A 26,702-nucleotide genomic window follows, 5' to 3' on the forward strand; every position below is an offset into this window, starting at 1 on the left:
ACGTGAGTTTCACGTCCAGGAATGTCAAATAGTTAAGGACCTTAGTAGTTGAAATCTATGCCCTGTTTTGATGGCTATCTGGCTGCCAGGGCCAGGGGCGTAACTAAGAGCCCCCGGGCCCCCCTGCAGAAATTGTGAGCGGGCCCCCCCACCCCCCAGGGCCCGCTCCTGGCTGTTTTGGGGGGCTGGAGGGGTCGTACCATGAGGGGAAAGCTATGGCCACACTCGGCAGGTAGGGGGGAAGGTCCCCCCCCTCCCTCACCTCGGGCTTTCCCCTCTGTGCTCCCCTCCAGCTTCTAGCTATACAAGACAAGTGCAGCGAGCGGAGAGGCGGGCAGCGGCAGGCAAACATACCTTCTGTGCGTCCGGATGCTTCTCGCTCTAGTGACTGACGCGACTTCCTGTTTTATACAGAAAGTCGCGTCAGTCACTAGAGCAAGAAGTGTCCGCGCTAGAACGCACGGAAGGTATGTTAGCCTGCCACTGCCCGCCGCTCCGCTCGCTGCACTTGTATAGCTAGAAGCTGGAGGGGAGCACAGAGGGTAAAGCCCGAGGTGAGGAGAGTAGCCATAGCTTTCCCCGGGGGGCGGGCGCATGGGCTGCATCCCCTATTGTTACGCCCATGGCCAGGGCGTAGATTTCAACTCACCCCACTGCGTGCATCCACCGTTTTCGTCGCTCCTGCCGCTGAATCACCGCTGTCTCCTGTCGCAGCTCACTCGCTCTGCCTGTCTCTATGACGGCAGTGCCCTGTGAGCAGGTCAGGAGAGAATTTCATTGGCTCCTGGCCCTGTCTTTCAATGTAAGCAACTCCCATTGGCTTACATTGAAAGACAGGGTCAGGAGCCAATGAAAGAGGCTCCTGACCGGCTCACAGGAACTCTGCCGTCATAGAGACAGCAGAGTGGGTGGCCCAGGTTCTCGACATACGGTGGTTGTGGCGGGTATGTGCGGCGATCGTCGGGATTCTGCTGTTTCTGTACCAGCGGTCTCTGGTCCTTAAGGGGGCAGAGACCGCTGGTAATTAAGTGGTTAAAAGTATATGTGTGGCTATTTTTATCACTACCCCCTATTATACTGCCCAAGGGCGTAGCAATAGTCATAGCAATAGTCATAGCAGCTGCTATGGGGCCCTGGAGCAGAGGGGGCCCAGTGTGTACTTAATGTATTCACAATTAACTTTCACTCCACCCTCTAACTTTGTCTCAGTGTCCATGAACTATGTATAGTGTCATGATTGTATCTGAATGTAAATTGCCCAATAAAGTCATATCCGTAGGGTAGGGGCAGGTGGCATTGCTTAAGAGTGCCTACATCTGAGGGTCCCATGTACATTTTGCTATAGGGCCTTACGACCTCTAGCTACGCCACTGATACTGCCACTCATTATACTGTCTCCTTATCCTAGTGTTTCTTATTAGTGTGCTCATTATTATTCTGACCCCCAGTTTAGTGCTTCTTTTTACAGTACCCCCTATTATAATGTTCTCTATTATATTTCCAACCTACAATGGGAGAAAATGCCAAGGAACCCCTGCTGAGTACTGAAGGAACCCTGGTTGAGAAACCCTGGTCTATGAGGTTTCCTGCTGTGTCCCCTCAAATAGACTAGCGCCAGTTAAAGGTCAACTGTAGGGAGGCTGCCATGTTTTTTTTTTCCTCTTGTGCAATACCAGTTGCCTGGCAGCCCTGCTGATCTATGTGGATGCAATAGTGTCTGAATAACACCAGAAACAAGCATGCAGCTATTCTTTTCAGTTCCGAAATTAATGTTGAAAAAAAATGATCTGCTGCATACTTGTTTAGGGGCTATGGCTAAAAGTATTAGAGGCGAAGGATCAGGACAGCCAGGCAACTGGTATTGCACAAAAGGAAAAAAAACCATGGCAGCCTCCCTACAGTTGTCCTTTAAAGACCCTCAGAAGTGAGTATGAGAATGTTTGGGAAGTACACAAGTTAGTTGGGAGGAAGAGGCAGAAAAACAAAATAATTAAACGAAATAATACATTCCTGGAAATTGACTCTTATTGATAAGTGGTTTCCCTCTATCATTTCACAGTCACAATCCAATAATAACTTAGGCCTGGGGCACACCAAACCCCGCTAGCAGATCCGCAAAATGCTAGCAGATTTGTTTAATTTTTCAGAGGCGTTTTGCGGATTGCTGCTGCGGATTTCAGTGTAGTGCATTTTTATATATTGTTACAGTAAAGCTGTTACTGAACAGCTTCTGTAACAAAACTGCCTGGCAAACCGCTCTGATCTGCCGTTTTTCAGAGCGGTTTGCGGTTTTCCTATACTTAAGGGCTGGTTCCGACGGACGTTTCGGCGGCGTCACGTTCGGGGGCGTTGCGGCGGCTGCGCGGTCAGGCTTTCAGCAGAGGCGGCCTTTGGGGGTGGCAAGTGGGGCAATCGCCCCAGGCCCCGCGCCTGAGGAGGCCCCGCACCCTCTGCAGTGCTGGGGAGAGCGGGCATAGTTGTTAAAACTCACATGTCTTTACCGATGCTCACACTGAGTCACAGCTACCATCTATTTCCTCTCTCGGCATCTGTATATTGGTAACAGCGCCCCCTATGATGACGTGACCGCATGTCACCACAGGGGGGCACTGTTACCAATACACAGATGCTGGGAGAGGAACTAGATGGTAGCTGTGACTCACAGTGTGAGCATCGGTAAAGACACGTGAGTTTTACCAACTATGCCCGCTCCCCACCGCTGCAGCCTTCTTGCTATCTAAATCTAACCTATACTGCAGGCTGGCACCTATCTAACCTTTACTGCATACTGGCACCTATCTAATCTATACTGCAGGCTGGCACCTATCTAACCTATACTGCAGGCTGGCACCTATCTAACCTATACTGCATACTGGCACTTATCTAACCTATACTGCATACTGGCACTTATCTAACCTATACTGCATACTGGCACCTATCTAATCTATACTGCAGGCTGGCACCTATCTAATCTATACTGCAGGCTGGCACCTATATAACCTATACTGCAGGCACCTATCTAATCTATACTGCAGGCTGGCACCTATCTAACCTATACTGCATACTGGCACCTATCTAACCTATACTGCAGGCTGGCACCTATCTAACCTATACTGCATACTGGCACCTATCTAACCTATACTGCATACTGGCACCTATCTAACCTATACTGCAGGCTGGCACCTATCTAACCTATACTGCATACTGGCACCTATCTAACCTATACTGCAGGCTGGCACCTATCTAACCTATACTGCATACTGGCACCTATCTAACCTATACTGCAGGCTGGCACCTATCTAACCTATACTGCAGGCACCTATCTAATCTATACTGCAGGCACCTATCTAACCTATACTGCAGACTGGCACCTATCTAACCTATACTGCATACTGGCACCTATCTAACCTATACTGCAGGCTGGCACCTATCTAACCTATACTGCATACTGGCACCTATCTAACCTATACTGCATACTGGCACCTATCTAACTTATACTGCAGGCTGGCACCTATCTAACCTATACTGCATACTGGCACCTATCTAACCTATACTGCAGGCTGGCACCTATCTAACCTATACTGCATACTGGCACCTATCTAACCTTTACTGCATACTGGCACCTATCTAATCTATACTGCAGGCTGGCACCTATCTAATCTATACTGCAGGCTGGCACCTATCTAACCTATACTGCAGGCTGGCACCTATCTAACCTATACTGCAGGCACCTATCTAATCTATACTGCAGCCACCTATCTAACCTATACTGCAGGCTGGCACCTATCTAATCTATACTGCAGGCTGGCACCTATCTAATCTATACTGCGGGCTGGCACCTATCTAACCTATACTGCAGGCTGGCACCTATCTAATCTATACTGCATACTGGCACCTATCTAATCTATACTGCAGGCTGGCACCCATCTAATCTATACTGCGGGCACCTACCTATCTAATCTATACTGCAGGCACCTATCTAACCTATACTGCAGGCTGGCACCCATCTAATCTATACTGCGGGGTACCTACCTAACTAATCTATACTGCAGCCACCTATCTAACCTATACTTCAGGCTGGCACCTATCTAATCTATACTGTGGGCACCTATCTAATCTATACTGCAGGTACCTATCTAATCTGTACTGCAGGCTAGCACCTATTTAATCTATACTGCAGGCACGTATCTAATATATACTGTGGGGTACCTACCTAACTAATCTATACTGCAGGCACCTATCTAATCTATACTGCAGGGTACCTACCTACCTACCTATCTAATCTGTACTGCGGGGCACCTACCTGTCTAATCTATACTGCGGGGCACCTACTTATCTAACCTATACTGGAGGCACCTACCTATCTAACCTATACAGAGTGTGTGCTTTCACAACGTGTGTATCCACAGTATATGTCTCTAGACCCCGCATATGACAGTCGCCCCAGGCCCCGCGTACTCTAAGGCCACCCCTGCTTTCAGTAGCCTTCGCGTTGCGGTCGCGTTTTTATTCCCCTAGGGGGACATTAGCCGTCGCGGTTGGCCGCCCCCTGGAAGCTACATGTCGCTTCCAGGGGCAGCTCGAACGCTCGCGAAAATCGGGACCCGAACGCCGCGTTCGTGCAAACGCGCGCAAAAGCTCGGTGTAAACGCTCCCATTCACTTGAATGGGAGCGTTTACCGCGACGTTCCGAACGCTTGCGGTAAACGTTCCGCAACCGTCCGTCTGAACCAGGCACCAGCCCTAACATTGAGGCAGAAACGCCTCCGCAATCCAAAAAATGCCTCACCCCGGGAGGATTCGTTTCTGCAAAACGCCTCCCGCTGTGGTGTGCACACCCCCATTGAAATGCATTACCCTAGCGTATCCGCAGCCGCAAGCAAAACGCTCAAAAAGCCGCTCGGTGTGCCCCAGCCCTTACATTTCTTCCTATACAAAATAGTTAAGGTCGCACCTCACAAATTAAAAGAAAGTATGTAAATAAATATGTGTATATACTGTATGAAATAAAAAAATTTAATTAATATCCCAGTATAGTGAATATTTAAGGACTGGATTTAGGTTCTCGTGGTCCATCAGGGCAGCATGTAATGACTAGAAGGGATTTCAGCAGCAGTCTGGAGACACCAGCACACAAGCTCTTCCCCCAGCCAGGCTGATCCCGGCAGTGATCTGGGAAGGGTTAATGAGCACAGCATGGCTGCAGAAATCAGAGGAGACCCGCCTCTAACAGATTGAGTGATTGACAGCCCACCAATCGGATCGCAGGGTTGAAGCATCTCGTCCAATGGCTGTGGAGGGCGTGGGGTGGGGCTGGTGAGATCAGATCACTAGGAAGAGAAAGGTCCGGGCACAGGAGGTGGATCGGCTCTGTGTTTCCTTGTTAGCTCTTCTGGCCAATGAATGATTCCTCATTACCGATCAAAGCTTGCAGCTGATCAAGCAAGGAATTAGCAGGTAATGCAGATGGCTTAACCTATTAGTACATCCAGCTTCCTGGCAGTCACACAGCTGCACACTCCACACATTTGTTGCACGTCCACAGTGGCACTTCTGTGTGTGCTGCATAGAGGAGAGCATGTTGTAGCAAGTTGTGGGGGGGGAAGTCCTGCTGTGTGATGATTTCTGATCACTTACCTGCTAAAGTGGGTGCCCACTGTGCCTAATGCACTTCTTTCCCCACTTCCTCTTGCTGATTATAGCTGGCTGGCACTTCCCTCTAGCACCCCTCCTTGTACCAGTATCTGTTGCCAGCTTCATAGATGCAGAGTCACACATGGGCCCTGGAGGAGGTTCTGCTGTGTTGAGGGCTTGAGATGTTTACACATGGGTGATTTTTATTTTAAGTTTGATTGTGTTACTAAAATGATGGTCCACTAGGTTGGAAAAATGTTGCTTCTACTTGAAGCAGAAAGTTTGGAGCTAGCATGGTTGAGGTGATCCAGTGGAAACAGCTCTTCAATCATAGCAATATTTAAACTTGAAGCATTCTAATTAGTTGAATAGTATTGGCATATTATTACAATTGCTACAACCTGTCTGAAACCTGGAAGTTCGAGAGGGTGCTTTCCACCCGATTGCATTAGTGGAATTTACCTAGTGACTTTCTTGCTGGGTCACCTTAACCATACTGTACTAGCACTGAAGGCTTTCAAAAGGTATAAAGCTGGTTATTGTCTGAGTGGAAAGATTTAATAAGTAAGCTTTCTTTATATTTAAAGTGGATCTGTAAGAAAAAAGTACCCCTATGGGGAAGCCTCAGGATCCTAAGGAGGCCTCCCCTGTCCGCTTGGGGATCCAGCACTGGCTCCCCTGAAAGTCCCCCAACAAGCTGTGCTCGGGTGCAGTGGTGCACAGCAATTTGCGCTCTTGTGCAGGTGCAGTATCATGTTACTGATCTCAGGTGGAAATAGCCGAGAATGATCGGGTCGTGCCTGTTCAGTAGAGTGGACCTAATTGGGCTTGGCCATTCCCGCCTGAGCCCGATCGGAAAAACTGAAACTGCGGCTGAGCAGGTGCGCAGAATGTAAATATTGCCACACTTGGCTGAGCAGGTGCGCAGAATGTAAATATTGCCACACTTGGGGTTTGTTCACATTGCGTTCTGCTCGCGCTAGCTTTCTCGACTCTCGTTGTCATTTTTTTTCTTTTACTCAGTGTTCTCCCCAGGCTTTTTTAGCCGGGTACTTCACCCGGCTAGTTTTGGTGAGCACCCGGCTGTCACCGGCTCACCTCCTCCTATGCTGTAAGCAGAGTTGCGCACAGAAGCACTGGTCCTGCATTCTCTCATATTGCCCCACCCGGCTACTATTTCATGCCACCCGGCTACTGATTCATGCCACCCGGCTGGAAAAAAATTGTGGGGAGAACACGGTTTCCTTTTTTTAAATTTTTTTTTATTATTTTTTTTTTTCCAATTCCCGACGCTTGAGTGGGGGTTCTGTTTTTGTGAAGCGCTTTTCCCAAGCCTTTTTTTTTAATTCACTCCCTGGAAAAGAATAAATACAATGTATTCTTTAGAACTCAATCGCCCCACAAAGCGATTTTGTGAGCGTTTAGTGCTCTTCCTATACCTTCCTTTATAGCAAAATTGACCAAAAAATGGTCCAGGCACCGCTTTGCTGAACGCACAACTTGCGAACCGTTCTGATATGAACCTTCTCATAGACATTCATTGCACAAATGTTATGGTGGTAAATTTAAAATTGCCTGAGCTTGAATAAAGGCCGAAAACGCGTCTAGTGTGAACGAGCCCTTGGTGTTTGGGGGCAGCCAGCACTGGATCCCTGAGGCTACAGAGGACGGTGGAAGCCTCATTAGGATCCAGAGGCTCCCCCCTCCCAAGGCAAGTACCACCCAGGGGCAGTTTTTTTTTTTTTCCTTTTTCCTATTGATCTAGTTTAGGCCCCATTCTCACTTAAAAGCGCAAAACGCCGGTGATTAATAAAAACTCTAGCGCTTGAGCGTTTTGCTGAAATCGCCGACAAAACGCTCTAGTGTGAATGGGCCCTTAAAAGTATTGACACATGGAAAGTTTTTTTTTTTTTTTTTTTTTAGCTATTGGTTTTGTAAGACTACAATAAACATATACTGTATGTATATAAGCGGTAGTCCCTGACTTACAAATGTCCTGCTGTTACAAAGAGCCGTTCTGTGGAAGCATTTGCTTTCTCAAAAAGACCTTGTAGTTTTTGAGAGGATCGATTTTAAAAAATTCAAAGAAAAATCCGGTTTAAAAGTGAACCTAAACCAAATTCAAAAAGAGTTACTACTTACCTGGGGCTTCTACCAGCCCCCTACAGACGTCCTGTTCCCACGCTGTCACTCAATGATTCTCTGGTTTGGTTCCCCGCAGTGGCTACGTTTTTGTTTTTTTTACCGACTGGCCAGTCGATGGCCCCTGCGCGTCCTCGATCACACTCCCATCTGTGGGAGCGTACTACACCTGCGCAGGACGCTCCTTGCGATGGGAGCTTGATCGAGGACACGCATGGCCAGGGCAAATTTTTTTACATATGAGAAATTGGCACATTGCTATAATCAGTAGGAAGGAGGCACAAAGTGGCATATGGGAACAGAGGTTGTGCAGAGGGACACAGTGGAGGTATCAATAAAAAAAACAATATTGTCTGGTTCTCCACCTTCATATTCTCTAGATAAAGATGTTATTTGGTAAACTCTTCAGCTGAACTGATGCTACGGTGGTCTTTAGTGTTTCAGGCAAATAACTACAAGCCAAATTTATTAACCAAACAAGGACGCTTTGTAGTGTCATGGCAGCCAGCTTGTGTCTTCCCCTTGATCTGCACAGTGCAGTATAAGAGAGAACAGAAGGAAAACTCCAATTGCTTGCAGTTAGAAGCACAGACAGTTCTTATTTCAGATACTCTGGTAAATGGATCACTGATTTAGAAATTTCAAATTGGTTTCCTTTAAAGTAGCTGTTTGTGGTTAGTGGTTAAGGGCTGGGTTGGTGCTTTGGGAATTGTGGCTTTTTAGGGTCTTATGGGAAAGAATCAGTAGTAGAGGATGGAGCAGACCAAGCTGGAGCATCAGTGCAAATCTAGTCATACATGGGTGGATAACAGCAATTTGGCGAGTAATCAATGCTTTCCATTTAGGTACTCTGACACCGGAGACCAGGGTTTGAATCTCAGCTCTGCCTGTTCAGTAAGTCAGCACAGATTTTAGAAAGGAGTCATTGGGCTAGACTCCCTAACACTGCTACTGCCTACTGAGCGCACCCTAGTGGCTGCACCTCTGGCGCTTTGAGTCTGCCAGGAGAAAAGCTCAATATAAATGTGGTGTGTCTTGTCTAGTGCTTGTTCAGATTTGATGTCCTCTCACCACTGTGTCCTGGGATTGGGCAGCCCAGCCCACTCATTTACACTGACAGGTATGTAGTATGGGAAAAAAAATTTCAGCCCCATTTTGATGTGGTGAGCAGACAGCCCACGTTCATTTACAATGGGCCTCACTACACCATGAACCACTGTGGCCAGAACTAGTGCCAAGCAATGTGTGTCTTAGGGCGCCACTGCTAGTGTGAACAAGATCTGTCATTGGGCCTTTAGATGATCACTGTACCAGGTTGTCCCACCCACCTCCTCCTCCGCCCACTTGATAGATAAAGCTGAGCCCAATTACAGTCATCATTTGGTTTACATTAGTTGCCCAAATTAGCTACATGTCCATTTGCCTCTCAGTGGGAGTACTGTGGGACACCCTGAAATCATACAATATTGCATAGTGTTCCAAGATGGCGCAGAATCCGGACGCCACGGCCACAGGGCTCCGGACTTTTTTTTTTTGCCCCTGATCCTGCCTTTTGCACTCACCCGATGTCCTCCACCCACCTGGGGGAGGATGTGGAGGCCTCGGGTGTGCATCTCTGGAGGCCGGGAGTTCGTGCATCGCAGGTTACCAGCGGTTTCTCGGGAGGCTGGGGAAGCCAGGAGCTAAGATGAGCACCACATGGCCACTACTGCTGCTGCACGCTTCCTTCACCCTCCCTTTCCACTCTACTGCTTCCAGGACGCCACGCACCAAGACGCCTCTCCTCCTCCGCCGCTGCTGTCAGCAGATCGGACGCTGCCTCCAGAGACCAGGCAGTTTCCCCGAAGGGAGACCCAGCTGTTCCTCCGCCGCTGCTTCCAGCTGATTGGGGACAGCTCATCAGGCCACCGCTCTTGATCTATCGGGCTCCTGCTGGGGACCAGGCTGCGATCTGCTGGGAAGAAGCCGCTGTTCCTCCGATGCCACCTCTCAGTAAAGCAGTATCATTCCATCGCCTGGGTCCCTGAGGTTAGTGTTGCGGCTTCTCGGGCTGGCCCACAGCAGCTTGCCTCACTGCTCACTCCACCACCGAACGGCTGGCCGCCATACGGGAAGCAGACCCTGCCCTCCGCACCTCCATCACTGGCGCATCAACTGGGACCACCCATGTGGTTGCGACTGCAGGCCCAGGAACTGTTTCTATCCCTGTTCCAGCTGCCTCCCTCTGCAGCACATGGGCTGCACGTGGGTCATTGCACCGCTGCCTTCATTCAGCAGTGCCTGCTCCTCCTTTTTACCAGGGACGCTCTCCTTCGTCTGAAGCTGCTGGGGGTCTCTTAGGGCCTACAAGACCAACCGCACTGGTCCAACCTCAACAGACTCGGCCGCAAGCATGGAGACTAACTCCTTCCAGCCAGGGCAGTTATCCGAGCTGCCAGCCAGCCAGTGAACCACCACTGCAGCCACAGGGGATTCTCTGACTGTCTCTCTCTTATTTCTCCTGTTCTCCTTCCTTCCTTCCTTCTCTTGTTCTCTTACACTATCCTGCTCTCTCTTTCTCTCTTCTCTGCACTATCCTTTTTTCAGGGGCTGCTGCGGGGCATCCAAATCGCTGCAGAGGTTTGAGTGCTGTGGCTGCTCCCTCAACATAGCACTGGTATGCCCCCTCTTGTCCTCCTTCGCTATGCTTGTCTATATGCCTACGCTTTATGTATATCTTGCTGTATTTTATTGTATTAACTGTACCATCACCGACCCTGTATGTGCCAAAAATAATTCCGGGTACGACCCCTGTTGTACTTGGCGAAATAAAGATTTCTGATAGTGCCCAGCACTGCTTCAATTAAAATACAACTGACTAAAAATGGTTAATAGAGGTGCCAAAATAGGATAAGATGGGTTAAAAACCGTTTAAAAAAGGAGGGGGTGGGTGGATCCACTACCCTCACTACAAATGACCAGGCTAAATCAAGCCGTAGATATTTCAAGAAAATATTTATTATTCTCCAAATACAGTGCCACTGTATTTGGAGAATAATAAATATTTTCTTGAAATATCTACGGCTTGATTTTAGCCTGGTCATTTGTAGTGAGGGTAGTGGATCCACCCACCCCCTCCTTTTTTAAACGGTTTTTAACCCATCTTATCCTATCTTGACGCCTCTATTAACCATTTTTAGTCATATCTTGTCCACCCTGGGTGGAGGGGTGTATCCCCATTTTCTTTCTATAGAGAGCGACTTTTTATACCTGAGTGGGGTCAGCTGAGAATTCTCCCCACCTGCTATTACAGTGGTCGCCTGCGTGGTGACCCACACTTGTGAGTATATTCTCATTTATATACTTTTTCCACATTGGTCGAACATACCACACCAGATTTGGCTCTCGGGTTTTTCCTGTCTTTCAATCAATTAAAATACACTTTGCACTGCACGTTGCTTGCACTCTATAGGGATGTGTTTCCACCGGGTGGGACATGATATCTGCACTCTAACCCCTATATTTCAACCCTTCCCCCCCCCCCCCACCACCACTCAACCTCCAAATGCTTGTACACCCATGAATAAAGGTTTCTTTGATGTTAGTGCAGTATAGCTTTAAAACCATTTATTCCTTCTTGACATCAGCTGTTACAGACACGGGTCTCCGGCCGTGGACTCAGAGCAGGCGACATTAATTGAGCATGTGTATGGGCCTTTAGCATTTCCTACCAGCAATATACTGTAGTGGTGTAGAAGACTATGGGTAACAGAGGAGGTCAAATAAAATTCCACTTAAACTGTAACGAGAGGGTTATGGAGGCTGCCATATTTATTTCCTTATAAGTAATACCAGTTGCCTGACTATCCTTCTGGTCCTCTGCCTCTAATCCTTTTAGCCATAGACCCTGAACAAGCATGCAGCAGATCAGGCGTTTCTGACATTGTCAGATCTGACAAGATTAGCTGCATTCTTGTTTCTGGTGCGATTCACACTACTGCAGGCAATTAGATCAGCAGGGCTGCCAGGCAACTGGCATTGTTTAACAGGAAATAAATATGGCAGCCTCCATATTCTTCTCACTACAGCTGTGCCTATATGAGTGCTGCTGTAATAGTTTTTCCATTTTAATTATGCACCCAGCCATGAATTTCTCACATTGCACGTCTCGGCAGGTCTGTACTCTCTGAAATATGGACTACCTGCAAATTCTCAACAGGACTGCAACTGATGTACAATATGCCAAAAACCTGTGCATGGAGCACATGTCCAGATCAAGGATTCTGATTGGTCTATCTGTGCAACTGTTCTATTTCACGCCCATTTTTGTCCCAGATTTGCTCCAAATCTTCTTGCACTGATGTAATAAAACTGCCCCTTTATGCCTGACTACTACTGAAGAAACGGCAGCCTTTTAGTTGATATGCTATCTGATTTCTGATGAATTCTGATTGACTATCTGTGGTAAAAGCCCCATTCACACGCTAGACCGTCGTCCAATGCCAATAAGAATGATGTCACCAGAATATTGCGGGGGTGGGGTGGATGATGAGGCTCAACAACATGAAGACACCAACAGATGATGGTTAGACAATGGATCTATCCTGGCGGATCCATTCAGATGATAGTTGGATGAAAATACGAGTATCAGACGATAAATGATCGCTCCGTTGAAAACCCTTGTGTTTGGCTAGCTACCGCCTTCCGAATCCACAGTTTTGAGCTTCCGCTGTCTATATGGACGGAAGATCGTCGTTATGGCGTCCTTGAATCCAATGTACCAAGTTGTTGTCAGACACTGTTCATTCGCCCCATTGTCATTTGGGATTGTTACGCTAGGTACACACCATACGTTTTGTTTTCGGCAGATAGATGGTTCGATAGATAAATTCCGTCTTGTCCAATAATATTTCTGATTGTTTTTCTGATCGATTTCTCATCGAAGTGAATGGAGATCCATAAGAAAAGATAAGAGAATTGAGCGGAAAACCGAGCAGAGAATCGATCAGATGGAAAATCGACAAAAAAAAGCACTGTGTGTACCTAGCATAAGCATCTTTTTCACAGTCTCTAGCTTATCTAATGTGATTTGTAATGTCTGGCTGTCATAAACTGTCTTTTTATTCTTCTTTCAATTTCAGGAGGGTGACAATGTCCCCTGATGAGATCACTTACCTCTGTGTGTTGCTGCTATCCATCCCTGTTGGATTTCTCTTCAAGAATGCAAGTAAGTCTTCACATTTAGACCTGAGTTCTTCTAGGAGATACTTTTTTTTTTTTTTTTTTTTTTTTTATTTAAAATAATTTTTCAGCACTTTGCAAAGGAAAAAGTAGGTGAAAAAGTACTGTCAAACTTATTTTGAGTATTTTCCTGCTTGCTGGTGGTGTAAAAGGAATTTTACTTACAAGTTGTGGAAATTATCACCTGGGTGAAAACTCAGGTGAAAAAGTAATTGCATATGGCCCTTACTCTTCAATCAGTAAATGAAATGCCCTGAGATGGAAAGTTGAGGGAAATCTCACTGTCATACTGGTGCAGGAAGTGAAGGGAAATCTCACTGTCATAAAGGTGCAGGAAGTGAAGGGAAATCTCACTGTCATACAGGTGCAGGAAGTGAAGGGAAATCTCACTGTCGTACTGGAGCAGGAAGTGAAATCTCACTGTCGTACTGGGGCAGGAAGTGAAGGGAAATCTCACTGTCATACAGGTGCAGGAAGTGAAGGGAAATCTCACTGTCGTACTGGAGCAGGAAGTGAAGGGAAATCTCACTGTCGTACTGGAGCAGGATGTGAAGGGAAATCTCGCCATCATACTGGGAAGGGAAATCTTGCGAATCAGGTAACTTCAGTGCCAAGGCGATCGCCAGACCCCGAATTACATCTCCCTCCGAGTTGATACGCCGTCAGGGAGTTGGCATACTGTGACAGGAAGTGAAGGGAAATCTCACTGTAATACTGGGACAGAAAGTGGTGGTAAAATCTCATTGTCATACTGTGGCAGGAAGTGAAGGGAAATCTTGCCATTATACCAGGACAGGAAGTGAAGGGCAATCTCACAGTTGGCAGGAAGTCACACTGGGCGGGTAGTGAAGGGAAGATTTTGTCATCGTATATGGGTGAATTAATTTGCATAGAAAGACATCGGGGGTCAGAAAAAAATAATGGATTTCATGCTGCATGACTAGAAGCCTTACTTATCCCTCATAGCTAATTGCTTGTGTGTACCAGAATAGGGAATATGATCAGCTTGATGAACTGCCCATGACCAGAAAATCAGAGCTTATTACCCCTTTCACAGGAGTCTTTATGAATGCACATAAACCACTGTACTAGTAGCATTCAGTGTAAAATCCAGGGCTGTAGTTGGCCTCAGTGGGCCACAGTGGGCCACCGTTTTAAAGTGGACCTGAAATTTTGCACAGGACGGAAATACATAAAGAAATGCCCCCTGTATGTATTTAGATAGCGAAGCCTGTCTCATTTCACCTCATTTGTGACTTAACACAAGTGTAATTTGATCTCTCATCTGTGTCAGCTCAAGAATCTCCTCTGCCACGCAGAGCAGCTAATTTGTAAACACAGGATGTTAACCCTATGTCTGCTTCCATGAAAGCAGGAAGAAGACACACTGCAGATTTATTGCAGGGTTTGTGTCAGCCGTAACAAATATTTTTCTTTTAAAGGTTTTTATGCTGTGGCATATTTTTTACAGCAGAGAGTGGGTTCAGGTTCTGCTTTCATGCAACGTCCCTATGTTTGGGCTACTACTCCATTGTTGGAGAAAGAACAGGGTTTCCCATAGAAACTAATGAGCTTTTCCTTTACATTCACTGCACTAGACTTAAAATAAGTATTTCATTGGCTGGCATTTGTTCCGTCACAAATCCAGATAAATATGTTGTGGTTATTTTAAGACTACTGTCCATTATTACGCTTCTAGTCTTCAGGATAGGCTACAGAATGTTGTGTATTTTAGTCAGCAGTGCATGAGTCGTAGCTTGTCCTACCTTGTACTGCCAAGTTCTGCTGACTTCTGGAAATAAAGCTTTTTTTTTTTTGGTGTAGTTCCAGAAAACATCCTGAATATAAATTCAGCAAAGTGATTGCGATCAATAAAGTATTGAGCGAAAATAACCAACCTAAACAAAACTGCTCACGTAATCATATTTTCTATCTATTCAGAATGACCTGTGCTTTGCAGATTGTAGCTGGTTAAAGTGACCTTGTAGTCAGGGCCGGGCCGAGGCATAGGCTGGAGAGGCTCCAGCCTCAGGGCGCAGTGTAGGAGGGGGCGCACAATTCATTCAGCTGTCATTCCTAATTGTGTTTGAAGCAGAAAGAAATAAGAAAAGGAGATACATGGAAGTGACTACAAGCCAGATAACTAGAGATTAAGGTGTTGGGGGCCCTGGGGTGCCTCTTAGTCTAAGAGCAATCAGTGTGTGACAGCTGGGATGGAGGGGCGCACTTTGGTGTCTCAGCCTTGGGTGCTGAAGGACCTTGTCCCGGCCCTGCTTGTAGTAGATGAAAGTGTATGAATCCACTACTACATCCTGAAAGAAAAGTGTACCAAGAGTACTCCTACTGTTTCTAACCCTGTAATGGAGTTTATGTTACCAATCCAGCCAGCTGAAAACTGTGTGGCTCTGCAGCTCAGTCCAGCTGCTGGCTTCATCCTCATCCCCTCCCTTCTGATAAGTCATGATTTCTTCTTCTGCTATTTTCAGGGTCCACCCTAGACTCTCTGAACACACAGAGCAGCTGTTTTGTCTCTGCACACAGACACTAAGCACATCAGATGTTTGAGGACTCGTTTCCACTAGTTCCGCGCATGGCTGGGAGACGCACGGCGGCACTTCCTGGTCTGCGGGAACGCTGACGAATCCCATAAGCCGTGCCATGCACGGCTATGGGATTCACAGCCTCCCGCACGGAAACTGATGGCAATATCTGCTGAATCGCTAAGGTAAGCAATTAGGCCGGTGGCGCCATTGTTTCCTATGGCAGAGTTTCCCCGCGCAATTTGCCTGCGGGGAGACTCTGCGGGTTTGGCACGGTTTCCGCGCTAGTGGAAAATGGCCCTTACTGACCTTGTAAACAATTAGTATTTTCCTGATCGAAAACTATTTGAGGAATATCTATGGTTTTACTGTCTGGCACCAGCTTCATACTTGATAAAGTACAAAAACTATTCAATCCCGCCTCCTGTGATCAAATAAGAAAAAAAAAACTTCATTTGATAATCTTTAATTACCCTCTAATGGAGGGGTGGAGGCTTCATTGCACGTGCATAGTATACAAACGTCCTTTAGGAAGCATTTTCCCTGAGAGTACATACAAGACTATTCAATTAGTCAAAGCTACACAACTAGTGAAAAACACTTACAAGTAGTACATTGTACAACCGTTGTATTGTCAGTGAGTGGAGAGACCATTTTGCACTTGTAAATGGAGAATTGTAACATCACTAATATAAAAACAGATGCTTCAATTCAGTTTTTTTCTCCTAGGACTAGGATATAACTTCATCTTCTCTTTAAAATAACTTTTCAGCACTTTGCAATTGGGAAAAGTACCAAAAAGTAGGTGAAACAGTACTTTCAAAAATATTGTGAGTATTTTCTCACTTGCTAGTGGCCTAAAGGCTGGGACCCAATGCAAAGCACTATCGCTAGCGATTTTAGAAGCAATTTCTCAGCTCCTACAATACATTAGAGTGGAAACACACTCAAGATGCTGCATGTCCTGTGATTGCAATTTGCCTAATCGCAATCACTCCAGTGGGATCTGCTCTATACACTTACATTGGCAATCGTTTTGGGAAAACACTAGTGATTGAAAGAGATCCCAAAACGCTGCCAAAAACGCTCTAGTGGGTCCCAGCCCTAAAAGGAATTGACAAGGTGTGAAAATATCACCAAGGAGAAAAAGTTAATAATTGCATATGGGCCGGAGACTGGTATCTAGGAAGATACACTATAAAAGGGCGGAGGGGCGGGGTTACCAGGAAAAGAGATGAGTAGGGCCAAGAAGCACCCAGATCGTCTATCTTTGAGACACATGTTCCAAATGAAATGGTATTTTTTTTTTTGTGTGTGTGTGTCACAATTGGCTTCAGAAAGGTTAGTGAGCGGTCAGCATGTTTGATCCAGAGGTGTAGGGAGGAGTATCCACAAGCTACTTGGAGCCTGGGCGGAAACGTGTCTTAGAAATTAATCATCTATTGTGTTGTGAAGTATCTTCATCCGGTGTCATGAAGTGAAAGAAGAGGAACCTTGTTATTTACCTCCAGTAGTCTGCTATGGGGGGGGGGGGGGGGGGGACACAGCCAGATCAGATGTAGAAATTACCGGCTATCTGCAGTTTGATTGAAAATTTGGTAGAAATGACCATACAATGTTTAACTGAAAAATTAGTTAGGAGGGCACAAGATTTTTATTTCAACTAAAGTTCTTAATCAAATGAAATGTCTGATCCATTAATAGCGTGGGAGTGGCTGGAGAGTGTAATGGTAGTGTACTGGTTAATGAGGAACTCCAGTGAAAATAATATAATACATTTTTACACATTGCACCCGTAACTCGTAAAAATGTACTTGTTAATGTCTGCGATAGCTTTCTGCACCAGCGTGAATGCATAAAAATGTACGCATGGTGGCCGGCCGACTCCCAGTCGGCAAAAACGAAACTAGCTGGCAGCGGGAGACCGGAGGAGCCATGAGTGCCTGCAAGGGCACAGGATGGCTGCAAGGGGCTGGTAGATGCCCCAGGTAAGTGAAACTCGTTTTTTTTGTTTGTTTTTGTTTTTTTGAGTTAAGGTTTCCTTTAAGGGCTCTGCCTTTGACATAGGAGACCTTGGTTCATATCTCAGCGCTTCCTGTTCAGTATGCCAGCACCTATTCAATAAGGAGTTCTTGGGCAAGACTACCTAACACTGCTACTGCCTACTGAGTGATTTTCTAGTGGCTGCCTCACAAGGGCAAGACAGGAGAAAAACGCTATACAAATATTGGAATAATTACTCTAGTGTCTGTGGCAGGCTTCAAGTGTAACACTGCTTTTCATGAAACCATAACCATCCAGGTCCTTCTGCAGCCATCAATTTATCAAACCTGGCAGGAAGTTAAAATTTGTCAGCTTTGCAGCCATTTGCAGGTTCCCCCCCCCCCCCCCCTCATGAATATTTTGCTGCACAGAGCAGGAGGCAAAATGTTTCCATTCCCAGGCATCGCTGGTGGCTTACTGAGGTCTGCTATGGCTTCTGTCTTTCTTCCATATCTATTTATAAATTATTTTGTTTGTTTTTGCCCATTGTAAAATCTTTCCTCACCATTTCCTTACCCTGATTTCCATTCTGAAATGTATCACAGGTGGCGACCTCTTTAGTCCTGTCAGGTGCAGCCCTGCAGAATGTTCGTTTACTGAGGGTTCCGAAGCTGTACAAAATATACCTCCCAGAGGTATGCTTTGGGAGGAGAATTCTGCTTAGCTAAACAGCCCAGGCTAAGCATCACTGAGAGGGTGGGGGTCACATACTAGTATACATCAATGTATAGATATAGGAAGTTTTTCTGATCCAGAAACAAGGAAATGACGTAAAACTGAATATTTTGCTGCATTCTACTATATGACACTACAGTGCCCCTTTATGGTCAAAGCCATTGATGATTTTCTGTCTGCAGGTCCACATGTGAAGCAATGGGGAGGAGCAGCTGCAGGACTGCTGCTTACTCTGGTGACCTGCCACATCCATACCCTCCATTCTGCCATCACTATCCTGGGGACATGGCTCATTGTGAAGATAACACCCAGGTGCGTATATGGAGAAGCTCTACCCCAAGAGTGCAGGAATAGAGAGGGAAGTTGTGCTGTGAGAAGTCTCTGTCTCTCATGTGAATGTAGCTGCTAATATCTGCTTATTCATTCCGGTGGAAAAACCTGTTGTAATCAGTATTGTTACTGTTGCCCAGTGCCCACTGATTTTTTTTTTTTTTTTTTTTTTTTTTCCCACTCTTCCTTCTCTAAGCCTAAGGGCCTGTTACACTGTACAGTGCTGCGTGCCACTGATGTTGCCTAGGGATCCGCTTCCCTGACACAGCATTGCTCACACCAGTGGTGGTGCCGCCACAGTCTAGCAAAATGACTGGTTGCACGTCATTCACTTGTGTACTTAAACATAGTGCAGAGAATGTCTCTCTTATATACAAGGTATTTGCGATGATTCAGCTTTAAAGTGGACCTGAACTCAGAACGTCCTCTGCTCTACAAGATGCACAACTGAATAATAACCTTTAAAGAAAAAAGTTTTTTCGTTACAGCTGATATAAATCTGCACTGCAGTGTTCTCCCTATAAATTTTTTCCAGCTGGGTGGCATGAAAAAGTAGCCGGGTGGGGTGAGATAAGAGAATGGAAGGCTGGAGCTTTTCTGCACCACTCTGCTTACAAGGAGGAGGTGAGCCGATGACAGCCGGATGCTCACCAAAACTAGGGGGGTGGAGCACCCGACCAAAAGAGCCTGGGGAGAAGCTGCACTGTTTCTACTTCCTAGTTCACGGAAGCAGACATATTAACAGCCTGTGCTTTGAAATGAGCTTATCTGCTATCTCTGCCATGGCAGTCATGTGACACAGGGCAGAGATCAATTACAACTTGTGATTAGGCACAAATGAGGGGGAATGGAGCTGAGCGGATCGTTCAGAAACAGCCTTATCAGTCCGCCGACAGCACGTACACGCGCTACTGTCGGCTAAAAGACCGCCCAGCGGGAGGATCCGGCGGACCCGTTGTTGCCTTTTGTAGTGCGTGTGTATGCAGCTTACCAGTACTTTACAGAAAATAATCTAATTACAGAAAATCTAACATAATTGTATGGTGTGTACTAGGCATTAAAGAGGGCCTAAACTCTTCTACAGGAGAGAAGGAAAACACAGAGAAACCCACCCTATGTGTATTTAGAGATATCAGCCTGTCTAATTCTACACCAATCCTGTGTATGAAGAGCCGCTTACTCAGGCCTCTGGTTGCCTGGACACTTGCCGGTGCCTTGCCTCAGCTGGATTGCTCATACAGCTCGTGTAGCATGTAGATAAAAGATGAGACGGCACACCACTGGCTATGCAAAACTTGCTGTGTATTAATTGTTACACACCTGATGAAGGATGTCCTATCCGTAACATGTAGTGTTTTGTTCGCTTAATACACAGCAAGTTTTGCATAGCCAGTGGTGTGCCGTCTCATCTTTTATCCACATGCTAATTCTCCCCTATCTGCTAGTAATGAGCCCCTGTAATTTGAGCTTTCAGTTTTGTCTGATCTGTGCTGCAGGTGTGCTATCCATACACGCTATATGTAAACACAGGTGGTTAACCCTGTATGTACTGCCATGAAACCAGGAAGTAACTGCACTGCAGCATATCTGAGGAGTTTTGTAAGCTGTAACAAAGAAATGTTTTTCTGTAAAGGTTATTATGCCATTGCTTATCTTCTAGAGCAGAGAGGAAGTCCTGGTTTAGGTCCGCTTTAAGTGAGCAACTGTTTCCCATGATGCATCACTCTCGAATATGCAAATCATCTTATGCCCCTCAAGCTAAGATCACATCCAGAACTGCTGCTGTTATAGCTTGTACATTTTACAGGGCCACATTAACCCAACGTGCATACAGCCTGTTTTGGACTTTCTGGTCCTCATCAGTGCATGGCAGGGATGTGAGCCTGACATCGGTGGCATTAGATGATTTACATATTCCTGGGGTGATGCATCATGGGAAACCACTGTTGCTTAAAGAGAATCTGTATTGTTAAAATCGCACAAAAGTAAACATACCAGTGTGTTAGGAGACATCTCCTATTACCTTCTGTTACAATTTCGCCGCTCCCCGCCGCATTAAAAGTAGTCAAAAACAGTTTTAAAAAGTTTGTTTATAAACAAACAAAATGGCCACCAAAACAGGAAGTAGATTGATGTACAATATGTCCACACATAGAAAATACATCCATACACAAGCAGGCTGTATACACCCTTCCTTTTGAATCTCAAAAGATCATTTGTGTGTTTACCTTCTGTCCCCTTCTTCTCTCATGCACTGAACATTACAGGCTTCCTGCAGACCGCTCTGCATGTGCCTGTGTTTGTAATTCCTCAGTATGTGTCAGCCAGCTACTTTCACAGCCTAACAGAGGAGGATTTTTATCCAGCTCTCTTCTATCACTGATAAGATAGCAGAGATGCTGCTGGCTTATGTAAATAAAACACACACTGGAGTGTGCATAGAGGAACAGACCAGCACGGAAGAGTTGGCAGCCTTCCAGACACAGGCCGACAAGTCTGACAGGGGAAAGATACATTGATTTATTACAGAGTCCGTGATAGTACAAAGTGCTGCAGTGAGCCAGAACAGATTAAAATACCGTATATACTCGCATACAAGCCGAATTTTTGACCCCCAAAAAGGGGTCAAAAGTTGGGGGGTCGGCTTGTATGCGAGCCTTCCCTGGTGGTCTAGTGGTTAGTGGTGGGTGGTCCGCGCCCCGCTCCCCCCCCCCCCCTCCCCGCTCCCCCCGCGGCCGCCGCTGCTATTACCTGCTTAGGCAGCGGCCGCTTCCTAATCCGCGTTCCCCTTCTGAAACTTTCTCAGAGTGTATCACAGCAGCGCGCCCGGCGCTGCTGCTGTGACGATGCAGGGGGCAGGAAAGAGCGGTTCCCTTGGTAACGGCGATACAGATCGCCGCTATAGGGAGCCGCGCTCTTTCCTGCCCCCTGCATCGTCACAGCAGCAGCGCCGGGCGCGCTGCTGTGATACACTCTGAGAAAGTTTCAGAAGGGGAACGCGGATTAGGAAGCGGCCGCTGCCTAAGCAGGTAATAGCAGCGGCGGCCGCGGGGGGAGCGGGGAGCTGGGGGGGAGCACTACCTACCTATGCTGGGCACTAAACTGGGCACTATACTGGCTAAACTGGGCACTATACTGGCTAAACTGGGCACTTTACTAGCCATACTGGGGCACTATACTAGCTAAACTGAGGCGCCACCTACCCATACTGGGCACTATACTGGCTATACTGGGCACTTTACTAGCTATACTGGGCACTATACTAGCTATACTGGACACTACCTACCTATACTGGGCACTATACTAGCTATACTGGGACACACTGGGGGGCTGCACCAATCCAGCATTTCCTACCCCCGGCTTATATGGGGGTCACTCATTTTTCCCTGTTTTTTCAGGGAAAAGTTGGGGTGTCGGCTTATATGCGGGTCGGCTTATATGCGAGTATATACGGTAGGTTTAGGAACTTGTAGGATGGTAGAAAAAACGTTGTAATTTTTGTTACAGAGTCACTTTAAATACAGCTGAATCATCGAAAATAATTTTTTTTTAAAAAGACAAAATTAAACTCTGCGTTTTTTAGTAGGATTTTTTGGTCTCTTTATACTTTACATTTGCCTGATTATATGTAATGAGAAAGATCTGCACATAATTTCCAGCCACACTTTACAGGATTCTGAGGCAGGTTAGAAAATGGCTAAAAGGAATCTGGTTGCCTTATGGAATAGGGATGTCTCCCTCCATAGACACTGGCTGCAGGAGCCTCTCTGTAAGGATGCTAATGCATTCCTGAGGGAGTTAATTGGAGCTTGTCAGCCAGCATTTTGTCAGTTATGCAAGGATGATTTTTTTATCTCATTACAGATGCCAGATCCGCCTGCTTAAGTACATGAGCCACCTACACACTGAGGAAGCAGCAGTTTGTGGACTGAATCCATTAAAAAAACCTTCTTAAAGGGGAACTTCAGCCTAAACAAACATACTGTCATTGAGTTACATTAGTTATGTTAATTAAAATAGATAGGTAATATAATCTCTTACCCACCCTGTTTTAAAAGAACAGGCAAATGTTTGTGATTTCATGGGGGCAGCCATCTTTTTGGTGGAAAGGAGGTGACAGGGAGCATGAGACACAGTTCCAACTGTCCTGTGTCCTGATCACCCCTCCCAGCTGCGCGTGCAAGGCTTCAAATCTCAAATTCAAAATTAAAAAACAAAAAATGGAACCAAAACTGCAGAACGAGAACATCAGAAATCCCATCATGCTTTGCACAGCATCAGGGGAAAAATGCCCGGGCAGTTTTATTCTGTGCAGCTAAAAATGAGGCTTGAATGAGAAAAACAAAGTTCTGATGCTGTGAAACTGTTAAACACCAAGCCTTTGCAGTGCTGTTGAGTAGATTTTTAGTCTGGAGGTTCACTTTAAAGCAAGCCTGTCACAAACCTGGGCACTGGAATCTGAGCACGCAGTAAAACAGGGCTGTCCAACTCCAGTTCCCGGGGGCCATATCCATGCCAGTGTTTAGGATGGACTGGGAAATGTGTAACACTTGAACTACACCTTTGCTGATTCAGTCCCATTAATGAATTTGCGCTGTTCCAAAAATGTGCGAGGACCCCCGGCCCTCAAGGACTGGAGTTGGACAGCACTGCAGTAAAAGATCTAGACAGAGGCTGTCCTTTAGTGAGAAGTGTATGTCAAAGGGATCTGTAGTTCGAGAGAGATGGAGAGACTGCTGAATCAATATACCGCACAAATTCAGACTTGTTGTAAAAGTGAAGCCTAGACTGTTATAGCTGGCCTTTAAAGCAGGATAGTCAACCACAAAATCAAATTCCATTTACCCACTGCTCTGTATCTATCATGTAGTCTATATCCTGACCCTGCATTGCAAGCATTCCAATATAAACATAAATGTTTCTGTTACATTGCCGGGGAGAGGGAAGCTTGTTCTCTCCCCTCCCACATTCCGGCTCCTCACTGAGCTGAGGGCAGTTCAGTGTGACATGAGGCTGAGAAGGGAAACACACCTCACCCCTCTGCAGAAGCTGCTGAATTACAATCTATGCTGTGCTCACATGCGTTTACAAAGCAATCTAGATCTGACGGTGAAGTTTATAGGTGAAAAAAAAAAAAAAGAGTATGGAAGGAAAGTGCATCAGATTGACTTCAGTCTGAGGCAGTAAAGAGGGAAAATGCCTGGAACTGGTTTCTCTTTATTTACTACATACAATTCACAGAAATCAAAATGTGGGCAGTACAGCACATATGTTATGCAAGTAAAACAAGTATGTATCTACTTATATATGTGTTATTTTTTCCTGGGATAGTATGGCTGTTCCCTGTTGCTTGAAGAATCATTGAATGGGGCATGTAATAGAAAGAATATTTGAACATCTACATCTTTTACATAATCTATTTCTTTTCTAAAGTTTTCAGTTACAGAAATTCAGCAGGAAAATATTATTTGCATTACAGCTGCAAGGACAATAGCAGTATCTCAAAATGAAAAACAATTTGGATTAGCTACTCCTTGTTTAATACTTCAAAAATAATTTTTAAATGTAATTCTAATTCACTCCAGTGCGTTAGCATAAATACTGCAAGATTTCTAAGGCCCTTTCCCCACTTGTACTGCGTGCAATGCTGCCACTTGCCTTGCTTTGCGGTTCTCCCTGAAGCAGTGCAGATAAAACGCACTGAATTTGCATAAAATTGCATACAGCCATGCAGTCCATGTAGTTCTGATGTCCTTGTGAATTGCATACACTATGCGTTGCTGAAAACGTGATCACCAATGCCCAAGTGGGGAAGGGGCCTAAGCAGAGTATTAGCAAGGAATAATTAATAATAATTACTACAGCTGACATGGTTAGGGAGACACTTTTATTTGGCACTTTCTAGAGTTCTTTAATGGAATGGATGGCTTTTCTGACCATTTACTTACACCTCTTCTTCTTCTTCTTATTCTTATTCTTCTTATTATTATTATTATTATTATTATTATTACTACTGGAGACAAAGGGAACCACACATTTATAAAGGTTTTGCTGATTGCCATAGCAAGAGCATTTTTTTTAAAGCCTGCATTTATTACATTTTAAAGAGGAACTCCAGTGAACATAATAAATGTAATAAAAAAGTGCTTCATTTTTTTTTTTTTTTTTCTTTATTTAGATCCAGAGGCATATAAATAATTACAAACGTTTTTACCTTGTACAACCAAATATACAGTAGTGCACTTAACATACATGAATATGTCATACATTGCTGTAACATGAACCAGCAGATCAGATTTTTTAGCATTAAGCTTAAAGAAAGCTATGCATAACAGGCAGATAGGGGTAGGCTCAACGCGTATCCAGCAAAGAGATGATTGTATTAAATAAAGTTTACATGAGTGCTTAACGTCTCGTTCTGGTGTTATATCTCCCCAGTCTGCCTTTGTAGTTTCTTATTTAAAGAATATTATCTAAGAAAAAACACGACTATCTAAACATAACAGTCAAAACATTCCAGATTGTAGCGTATATGACCACATCTGCTCGCCTTCCAGGAGCGAGCCTATGTGTCGCCCATCTTATGCTAAGGTGTAATTACATGACACAGCACCTCTTGCTGGCAACAGGATGAAAAGCATATATTAATAGTGCAATTTCCCATCCTCGCCAGAGTGAGGTCTCACCCCTATGTTTGGTACCTCACCTAATTACACCTCATCAAGTAGCAGACCTATCTCCTCAGAGTCTCGCAGACCGGACCAGTATCTCCATGTTTTTTGAAATTTTTCCAAGTCATTGGACCCAATATGTGCCATATTTTCCATTAAGTAAGTTTGGTCCATTTCTGTGAGTACCTCTCTAATATTAGGGGGAATGGGGTTTCGCCAACGCCGGACCACTACCCGCTTTGCTGCATTCAGTATATGTCTTATTACAGATTTTTTGTATTTTTTAAAGGACCAAGAGTTGGCGTGTAGGATGTAGAATTCCATAGTGAATGGAATGTCACCATCTATAACCAGTTTCACTAAGCTGTGCACCTTCTTCCAGAAGTCTTCAAGTTTAGCACATGACCACAGAATATGTGGTAAAGTACCTCTTTCAGTTCTACACCTCCAGCAATCTGGTCTAACAGAGGGGAAAATCTCATGGAGCCTGGAGGGTGTTAAATACCATCTTGTAAGAATTTTATAGTTAATTTCCTGCATGCCTGCTGATCTGGAGGTTTTATGGGCAAAGGAGCACATCTTGACCCTCTGAACAGGGCTGAAGCGTGCCCCGGTGTCCACCTCCCATTTTGTGATGAATGACATATCTGGAGTAGTTTGTTCAATTAATAGGAAGTAGATAACTGAGAGCGTTTTCTGCATAGGTTCCCCCTCTGTACATAGGTTCTCGAAAACAGACGGTTTTCTGACCATTGTAGGAACAATTCTGTGACTTCGTAGGTAAGATCTAATTTGAAACAGAGTCCACCAAGTCAACTTCAGAGTAGGAAATTTAATTTGTAGGTCTCCCAGTGGTAACCAGTCGTTTTGGCCACAAAATCTCCCCAAAGTCGGTCCGTCTTGCTGGCTAAGGTGTCTGCTCCCCTGTTTAACTGCCAGTTGCAGCTCGGGGTTATGGGAAAGAGGGAGGAGAGGTGAAGGATGAGGAGACACCTCAGGCAGGTATCTAATTTTATTTAAGCAGCTCAATGTGTAGAGGCTTAGTGGAGAGATTAGTTGGGCGCTCGTGTTTGCCCCTAATGTCCACAATAAATTTAGAAGTGGGTAGGTCGACAGGCTCAACTCTAAATTGGTCCACTGTTTAGTATCCCTGTGTCTGGCCCAGTCAACCGCTCTAGTGAGTACTGCAGCATAGTGGTAAAACCTAACATTAGGCACGGCTAAACCCCCAGATTGTTTAGTGCTATAGAGTATTTCCTTCTTAATTCTGGGCGGTTTGCCCTTCCAGATGTACCTGTTGAAAAGTGTTTGGATGCGGGCCAAAAAATTGGATGGAACTGGTATCGGCAAGGTCTGGAACAGGTATAAAAGCCGCGGCATGGTGTTTATTTTGATTACAGCAATACGCCCGAGCCAAGACAGGTGTGGAAAGTTCCATTTTTCCAGG

The 26,702-nt window shown here is 45.5% G+C and overlaps 1 protein-coding gene across 3 annotated transcripts in view; it reads left to right on the forward strand.

Annotated features, from left to right (window-relative positions):
- The first annotated feature begins 2,664 nt into the window (after positions 1–2,664).
- The window catches only part of MBOAT7 (membrane bound O-acyltransferase domain containing 7), a 53,507-nt gene continuing 29,469 nt past the window's right edge, over positions 2,665–26,702 (forward strand). The window contains exons 1-3 of one of the 3 annotated variants that reach the window (XM_068241220.1): positions 2,665–2,686; positions 12,897–12,982; positions 18,437–18,566. In XM_068241220.1, coding sequence (XP_068097321.1) covers positions 12,907–12,982; positions 18,437–18,566 — 206 coding nt within the window. In that variant the 5' untranslated portion in view covers positions 2,665–2,686; positions 12,897–12,906. Of the gene's footprint in view, positions 2,687–5,334; positions 5,458–10,261; positions 10,433–12,896; positions 12,983–18,436; positions 18,567–26,702 lie in introns of those variants that run through there. The other 2 variants (XM_068241221.1, XM_068241222.1) reach the window with 2 other exon arrangements.

Source organism: Hyperolius riggenbachi, chromosome 6 (genome assembly GCF_040937935.1).
Source record: "Hyperolius riggenbachi isolate aHypRig1 chromosome 6, aHypRig1.pri, whole genome shotgun sequence".
NCBI classification, from domain to species: domain Eukaryota; kingdom Metazoa; phylum Chordata; class Amphibia; order Anura; family Hyperoliidae; genus Hyperolius; species Hyperolius riggenbachi.